The sequence below is a fragment of the Patiria miniata genome, unplaced genomic scaffold, assembly GCF_015706575.1.
Source record: "Patiria miniata isolate m_02_andy unplaced genomic scaffold, ASM1570657v1 HiC_scaffold_29, whole genome shotgun sequence".
Classification (NCBI taxonomy): Eukaryota; Metazoa; Echinodermata; class Asteroidea; order Valvatida; family Asterinidae; genus Patiria; species Patiria miniata.
The window spans coordinates 27,121,883-27,130,532 of NW_024037068.1; the positions used below are offsets into that span (position 1 = coordinate 27,121,883).

At 41.0% G+C, this 8,650-nt stretch overlaps 1 protein-coding gene and 1 long non-coding RNA gene across 2 annotated transcripts; one reads left to right on the plus strand and one right to left on the minus strand.

The window, feature by feature from the left end:
* The first annotated feature begins 1,337 nt into the window (after positions 1-1,337).
* LOC119736162 lies at positions 1,338-2,063 on the plus strand. Its single transcript, XM_038210185.1, has one exon. The coding sequence runs from the start codon at positions 1,384-1,386 to the stop codon at positions 1,873-1,875; it is 492 nt and encodes a 163-aa protein (XP_038066113.1). The 5' UTR covers positions 1,338-1,383; the 3' UTR covers positions 1,876-2,063.
* A 1,217-nt stretch (positions 2,064-3,280) lies between these two features.
* On the minus strand, positions 3,281-5,561 carry LOC119736163. The gene is made up of 3 exons (XR_005272284.1): positions 5,332-5,561; positions 3,838-3,938; positions 3,281-3,454 (listed from the first exon to the last, which is right to left on the minus strand). It is a non-coding gene; the product is annotated as an uncharacterized LOC119736163 (long non-coding RNA).
* Between the last annotated feature and the right edge of the window lie 3,089 nt (positions 5,562-8,650).

Sequence of the window (8,650 nt, forward strand, 5' to 3'; positions counted from 1 at the left end):
AAACTCCTTCCATCTTGGTGGCCGTCCATCGATCCGACAGCGACGATTGGTCTTTGGAGTGGGTTGTAGTAGCTTCATTTTCATATTTTTGCTGGTGGTGGTAATATTACTTGCTTGTTGTGATTCATTGCATTGATATTGTTCTCTGAAAACCTAGAAAAAAAGACAAAGAACAAAACAAAATTGTACATATTATGTGAGAAAATTGATATTGTCATTTGTATACTGCATTTGTAAAATTAGCACTTAATATAGAATAGAAGGAGCATCCAAGAATTTTGTCTCTTCTCATAATATTCTAGAGAGTTGGTGTTATAGTAACCTGCTCCTTAGCTCTAAATTCGCTCTTTTATAGCAATTTAAGGAGCATCCAAGAATTTGTCTCTCCTCATAACATTCTAAGAGTTGGTATTTCAGTGACCTTAACTCTAGATTTGCTGTTTTATAGCATTTCAGTATCACCTTTGGAATTTTTGGAATTTTTGGAATTTCTATTTAAGTGTTTGGAATTCTTGATTATTCTTCATAGTCTCTATTTGAGCTTTGTCACAAGTCTTTTTGGTGTGAACATTTTAATGCCCCTGTGGCAGATGTCTTTTCATTTATATTTTTCTGTGCATGCAGATTTGAGACATACTACCACTTGGGTGACTACGTTCATGCCATCCATCCCTACTTCCACCCCGTGATTCACCTGTCATCTAGCTGCACGTGATCTACCGTGCTTGGGTTAGACTTAGTGGACTGTGTAAGTGCACTGCTGCTAAGCGTTAAGGTTGCATATTAGGTTGCGCTTGCTGCGTACAGGCATTTGTAAGCAAAACCACATATTTTTGTACATATATTAACCTTTTATCCCCAATAAGCAGCAGGTTTTCCTATCATAACACTAGTCATGCCTAAGGAAATGGAGGGGGCAGAAGGAGGTCCTAGTGTGTCACATCTCATGAATGAACTTGAAGACTTGCGTTCCTTATTCCATCAAACACAGGAATTTTCCAAAGTCAAAAGTCCGACTTATCTGTTGGTTCCTAGCCAAAATAAATTACAGTCTTTTTCTGGAAAATCTTCAGATATTAAGTTAGAGGACTGGATTTATGATGTCAGTACTGCTGTGAAGGCCCGACCCTTGTCTAAGAAGGCAGAAATAGATTTTGCCCTCCCGTATCTAACTAGTTCAGCTAGAGAGGAGGTCAAATACCACAAAGTAGGTAGTTTGGAAGCACTATTTTCTGTCTTACGAGACACATTTGGGGATCATGGCTCATCTGTTCGTCTGCAACGGACATTTTTTGAACGAAAGCAGACACAGGAAGAGTCCTTAACATCTTTCACTCCCTTCTTGACCTGTTCACTAAGGCTGCCAGGAAGTGCCCTCAGCTCATGGAGAAGCGAGAGCATCTCTTAAAAGACCAGTTTGCAGAGGGGGTCCACGATGTTCTACTTCGAAAGTACTTGAAAAGTAAGCTTCGTGGTACACCTGGCATCGACTTCTTTGCCTTGAGGACGGAAGCCATCGAGTGGGCTGAGGAGAGTGAAGGGGCTGCCTCTTCTTCCAATCCTGTGACCATCAGTAGACAATCTGCAAAAGAAGAACCGAGTGCCAGATCATTACTTGACATCATGGTCAAACAACAAGAGCAGATCGATCATCAGCAGAAACAACTGGATGAATTGACTACCCTTGTCCAGCAATTAGCCCAAGCCAAGCCCAATAACTCTACTGGCAGACAGCAGACGAAGGTAACTTGTACATTTTGTAGCAAGGCAGGACACACAGCAGAGAGGTGCTTCAAGCGACAACTCAAAGAAGCACATGGTACGATAGAAGAGTTGAGGAAAGCAACGAAATCCCCTCCAAGTCAGGGAAACTAACTCCTCTCTCGGACCAGGGTCCCTTCGAAGAGAGGGAAACTACGGACCCTTTTTGTAGTTCTTGTTTTGCTGAGGCGAGTCCTTCCACCTCTAATGTTGTTGGTAGTTGTCCCACACTCACACTTAGACTAGGGACTGTTGAGACAAAGTGTCTCCTTGACACAGGCTCAATGGTTTCTACTGTAACTGAAGAGTTTTTCGTGAACCATCTCAAACCAAAAGGTACCGAGTTGAGGTCTTACGGCCCCTGTTTGCGGATCACAGCTGCCAATGGCTTGGAGATACCATATGTTGGGTATTTGGAGTTCGACCTGAATTGTGATGGGATCATTTTGCCTCAGATGGGTTTTCTAGTCGTCCGCGATCCAGTTGATGTTGACATCAAGAAGGAGAAACAACTAGTCTCCTTGGGATGAATGTATTAGCTCCGTTGGTTAGCGCTTTGGGTGATGCCAGCTTAGCCACAACATCTCCTCTACACTTTTTGCAGTCTGTTCTCTGTCTTCAGATAGATGCTCAGGCCAGAGAGCAAGATATTGTGTCTTTTGTGCGATCTTCCAATCAGCCTGTCTACATTCCTGCTAACACTTCTGCTACTGTCATGTGTTCCACTTCACAACATGTGTCCTTTCAAACAGCGGTTGTTGAGCCACTCCGTAACAGTGATCACCTTCCAGTTGGTATCCTTGTGGCATCTTCTCTGGTCAAGGCTGGCAGGACTGTTCCAGTCAGGATTGACAACATTTCTAGCTCAGGTTTTACCTTGCGTCGTAGAACCCGAGTAGGTGTCCTCCGAGCAGTTGATCGTGTGGTTGATGATGTATTGAAAGTTGATTTTGAAGTAACCCTCTGAAGAGATTAGAGTCAATAAAGCAGAAGTCCCTGTTGCCTCTCCTTCAGTTCCAGTAGACTTCTCCGGCTTTGAAGGCACCCTAGAACAACAGAACAGAATCAAGGATCTGCTTGAGAAACACAGAGATGTCTTTGCTAGTCATGACTTTGACTTGGCTGATACTGACACTGTTGAGCATCACATTGAAACTACCAATTCTCAACCAGTTTCACAAACCTACAGAAGAATACCCCCCAATCAGTACGAGGAAGTCAAGAAGCATATACAGATGCTACTCACCCACAACATCATCCAGGAGAGTCACAGTCCATACGCCTCACCCATAGTTCTCGTTAGAAAGAAGGATGGTAGCCTCCGCATGTGCGTTGACTACCGGCGCCTTAATGCTGTCACCAAGAAGGATGCATTTCCTCTCCCTCGCATCGACGAACTCATTGACGCTCCTGTTGGTGCGAAATTCTTTTCGTCATTAGACTTGGCCAGCGGATACCATCAAGTGCGGGTTCGAGAGTCTGATTGGGAGAAGACAGCCTTTATCACACCTAAGGGCTTGTATGAATACACCCGGATGCCTTTTGGTCTTTGTGGTGCACCTGCAACATTTCAAAGGTTGATGCAGAGATGCATGGGTGATCTCATATATCAACTCATTTTTGTTTACCTTGACGATGTGTGCATCTTCTCCAAGACCTTCGATGAGCACTTGCGATATCTTGACACTGTTTTCTGCAGGTTAAAAGAACACAACCTGAAGCTTAAACCCTCTAAGTGTCATCTTTTCTGCAAGCAGATCAACTATCTGGGTCATACTCTGTCTGAAGATGGCATTTCTACCAACTCTGACAAGACGAAGGCGATCGTAGAATGGCCTGTGCCTCGTACGACCAAGCAGCTTCGGTCCTTTTTAGGCTTTGCAAGCTATTACCGGCGCTATATCAAAGACTTTGCCCGAATAGCTAGACCGCTCCATGCTTTGGTTGGTATGACTCAACATTGTACTCCAAAGGTGTTTCGGAAACAGTGGTCAGAAGCTTGTCAGACTGCCTTTTAGGAACTAAAATCCAAGTTTGTAGAACCTCCTATCCTGACATTTGCTGATTTTGACTTACCTTTCATACTGGATGTAGATGCGAGTCTTTCCGGCTTAGGGGCTGTCTTGTCTCAAGTTCAGGGAGGAGAGGAGAAGGTGGTGGCCTTTGCCAGTCGTTGCCTGCGAGAAAATGAGAGGAACATGGAAAATTACAGCTCTCGCAAGTTAGAATTATTAGGACTGAAGTGGGCTATCACAGAGAAGTTTAAAGATTACCTCTATGGTTCAGTTTTCACTGTCAGGACGGATAATAACCCGTTAAGCCATCTCGATACATCGAAACTTGGTTCTACGGAGCAACGGTGGGTTGCCACTCTGGCAGCTTACAATTTCAACATCATATATCGCCCTGGCCGTGTCAACTCCAATGCAGATGGACTTTCTCGTCAACATCAGATAGAGAGCGATAAAGGCAGTGTCTCCGAAGTGATAGCAGAGGAAAGCCAGTGCAATGCCTCTTCAACTTCTTTGCCTGCAACCTTGCAAGTGAAAATATTCCACACTGTTGGTGAACTTTGTCCAGCTCGAGTCCAAGCAGATGTTTGTTCCACTATAGCTTCTTTTCCATCTCTGTCTGCATCTGAATTAGCCAAATTACAGCAGGCTGATCCTGACATTCACAGGTTTTTACAGTTTCACTGTTCAGACAACTTAGATAAATCGTCGAGAAAGCATGAATCGTCGGCAGTCAAGGTTTTGTTTAGCCAAGCTAAACGTCTGAAACTTGACAATGGTGTTCTCTGCAGGGAAGTTCAAGATCCTGTCCTTGGTGAGTTGCACCAAGTGGTTCTTCCATCTAGCTTAAGATCTAAAATCTTGACTAGCCTGCACAACGACTTTGGTCATCAAGGTGAAGAGAGGACGATGTCTCTAGTTCGTAGACGTTGTTTTTGGCCATTCATGTATACGGACATAAAGAAGTGGATTCGGGAGTGTGAACGTTGTTCTGTAGCTAAGTTCCCCTCACCATCGGTGAGAAACCCTCTTGGTCATTTAGTTGCCTCTAGACCACTGGAGACAATAGCTATAGATTTTACTTTATTGGAGCAGGCGTCTGATAGAACTGAGAATGTCCTTGTCATCACTGATGTTTTCAGCAAATTCACTCTGGCAGTCCCTACCAAGGATCAGACAGCCAAAACTACAGCAAATGCTCTAGTAAAAGAGTGGTTTTTCAAGTATGGAGTCCCACATCGGATTCACTCTGACCAAGGACGCCAATTTCAGGGAGAACTCATTGCAAATCTGTGCAAGCTGTACAACGTCACCAAGTCCAGAACTACTCCCTACCATCCCCAGGGCAATGCACAGTGTGAAAGAATTAACCGCACTATGCATAATCTTCTTCGCACTTTGTCTGCAAAGCAGAAACAAGCCTGGCCAAAATACCTATCAGAACTTCTCTTTGCTTATAATGCTACAGAGCATTCATCTACAGGTTTCTCCCCTTTCTATCTTATGTTTGGCCGAGAGCCTTTGCTGCCAGTAGATCTCCTACTAAACAGAGACCTACCTGAAGACATCACCAATGACTGGGTTGCTCTACATTAATCCCGGTTTAAGGAGGCATATCACCTGGCACAAAGAAGAACACAACATGAGTTAGGGAAGAGCAAGAAACATTTTGACCGTAGAACGAATCCCAACAGGTTTAAAGTAGGCGATCTTGTCTATCTTCGTAAACACCACCAAGGTAGAAATAAAATCCAAGATCACTACTTTCCTGACGTCTACAAAGTTATCCGTCACCATTCAGAGGATTCCTTTGTGAACACCATCGAATTAGCGGATGGCTCTGGTGGGCAGAAAACTGTGAATTCTTCTGAACTTAAACTTGTTTCTACCCCTTTGGGTGAGCTAGCTACTTCTCCATCTTTTCCTAGTCCTCCTTCTCAAGAGGAAATACTTTCAGATTCTACAACTTCATCATCAGACACTGAATATGAAGTTGAAGTGTTCTTACCTGAGGAAGATGAAGATACTGCTCCTCCCCAACAGCAAGATGCACAGCCTCCTCCTCCTAAAGATCCAACCATACGACGTTCCACTCGATCCACCAGAGGGAAACATAGCAACGTCCACAGGCTACCTCGTTCTGTCCTCCAACAACTTCATCTGCTTCTCACTAGCGACAGACAAATAATAATGTTGCTGGTCAGTGCCATGGGCATGTTGATAGGCCTGAATATTGGACAGACATTCGGCTATTTCCATCTGCTTTGGATTGTTCTATCTGTCACCTTACTTATCGGGTGCAAACTCTATTTTCGGTGGCTGATCGATCATATAGCTAGACTCTATGGTTGGCTGCAGACTTTTCAGAACTATACTGATGGATAGTGAAGTTCTGAATGATATATGTATATAATTAGTTTTTAAAAAAAGAGTATTTTTATGACATGATTTGATCACTACTTATATCCTACTGTGATTGCCTTTCTGTATCTTTAATCTTTTCATCTGTATTTAAGAACACACTTGTGATCTTTTACTCAGTCTTGAAATCTTGTCTCATTATTTCCAATTCCCATATTTAGACACCACTAAAACAAATGTGTCATTACTGCAATCGCGATTTTCTACTCTGAAAACAACATCATTAGAAAATAATCTTACCTTTATGACCTTGCTGCCATTCTTGTTCTTTTCTTCATTCTTTCATGTCTCTTGTTGATCACTTCTATTGAATCCATACGAGGTTACTAAGACGGTCCAACGAGATAAACTCAGGCCAGGGATATCCTGGATTGGATATATACGTCTAATACGCTTCGTCATGGTATTTTCTATTCTTGGCATTTATTTGCCTATATTTTGCAAATTTTTGCAATTATTAAGGAAATAACCTTCTTGGAGAGTTCTATTTGTCTATATATGAGATAAACTCTGCCTTAGTGACAGACTAAGGATGGACTCCTGATTCTACAAGATCTAGTTTCCTTCATTATTATTATCATCATGTGGTCGAAGAGTACATGTACATATTTGTGGACATGAACAAGACGATTGCAGTGCACTGTGATGGTCACTCATTTTACCTTTCCAATTCGACTTTGCGTATTTCTCTGATAACTTTGATTTCCCTTCTATAAAAATTCTTTTTTTCTTTAAAATTAGGGGGTGAGTGTAACCAGGTCGGGTTGCAGTACTTACTTTTACCCGACAGGTTCCTTACTCCATGTACTCCAGCATTCATTTCATAACTTTTATAACTTCGTGTTAATGTCATTTTACATGTGAGCAGCCATTGCGATCATGCTTTTTGCCAAGCGCCCTCTCGCGGCCAACTAAACTTTTTTTTAACAGCGCGCGCCGCCTAGAATTTTGCTCAACGATGCGATGGGCGTAGCGAGCATGCGAGTTTTGCATTCCAACGCGCTTTGTTTAAGAGGAATAGTTGACATTCCGGGCGTTTCGGTATAGTTTTCTTGTAGGGCCTGCTGTGAAATAACTTTGATTTCGATCCAACACATCGTTGCATTCAGACCATCTTTTACGAGCGCTTACACTCTTCACTTGTATTACAATTTTGAGAGAGGCTCCCTATAGCAGTAAAATATTTACATCTACATTGTATTTTCACATCGGACACTGAGTAGGCATGAGCGTAGATCCTCCCAAGTGGTGAGTAAATCCCTTGTCTGATATTTAACATTTTTATGCCTAAAACATTTTTATGCCTAAAACATTTTTATGCCTAAAATCTTTTTATGCCATCATGTATGAAACATTCTGGTCTTTTGTATGTTGGTTTATTGCCAGAATTAAAGGCCGTCAAAACGGACACGGCCGGAAATTTGTCTTGTAATCACGACTGATTATTAACTTTTGAAACAAATCTGTCGTCGTGATTTGCAAGTATTTTGGAGAATGATTTTAATGATTCTCTATTTAATTCTTGCATGAGATGGCAAAAAGGATTTTCTGTTGACTTTATTTTATACTTTAAACATTTCGGGTAAACACCGTCCATTTATTTAAACACAATTTCCTACTATTTTAATATTTTTCGGCATTTCGGAAAACAATGTTATCAAGTACTTTATTTTTGTGAACTTCAAATTTTCCTTTTGAAACAAACACAAATTGGAACTTAGGAGCAACACAAGTACGCTAACTTCAACTTAAATTTTAGTGTTGCTATAATATTTACGTTCTCATTTATCATTTGAAATAGACTTTCCCATTTTCCCAAAACTATCAGTTTTCTATTGCTATGATCATTCGGGAATTTGTTATTAAGGCATGGTATTATATTCTTATTTAATTTTATAACATAACTTGGTGAATAATTCATTTCTATTTTTGGATTTAAAATTACACTACATGTATAAAAAATATTCATATTCTTGCATAATTGCCATTTAAATAATTCTCCATTTGGGCAACAGTCATTTTATGCCACAGTAATTCCCATAATTCATTAGACATTTATTGTTTTTATGCATTTCAGATAATATCCTTGGAGCTACTTCATTAGCCTATTTCCCTATTTGACTGTCGTTCTTATAGACCCAACAAAGTTCTGTTTTTATAGACCCAACAAAGTTCTGTTTTTATATACTTAACAAAGAGTCGGTTGATATACCCAAAGTTCATATATATACTGTAATTCTTTTTGTAAATACTGTACCTGATCATTTGTATATAAAATTATTGTCTCAAATTTGTATTATAAATAAAACATTTCATATTATTGAGACTACAGAAACTTCGCTCTTCCCAAATCATTTTTTAGTGGAACCCCTCGGACATAAGGAGAGTGCCACATTTTAAAAACTAATAAATTCCACTCTCCCCGGTTACATCAGGATGGACTCTGCAGAACAAAA

What these genes read in the sequence shown, in the direction of transcription:
- LOC119736162 (XM_038210185.1), top strand. Translation starts at nt 1,384, where the DNA reads ATGGAGAAGCGAGAGCATCTCTTAAAAGACCAGTTTGCAGAGGGGGTC.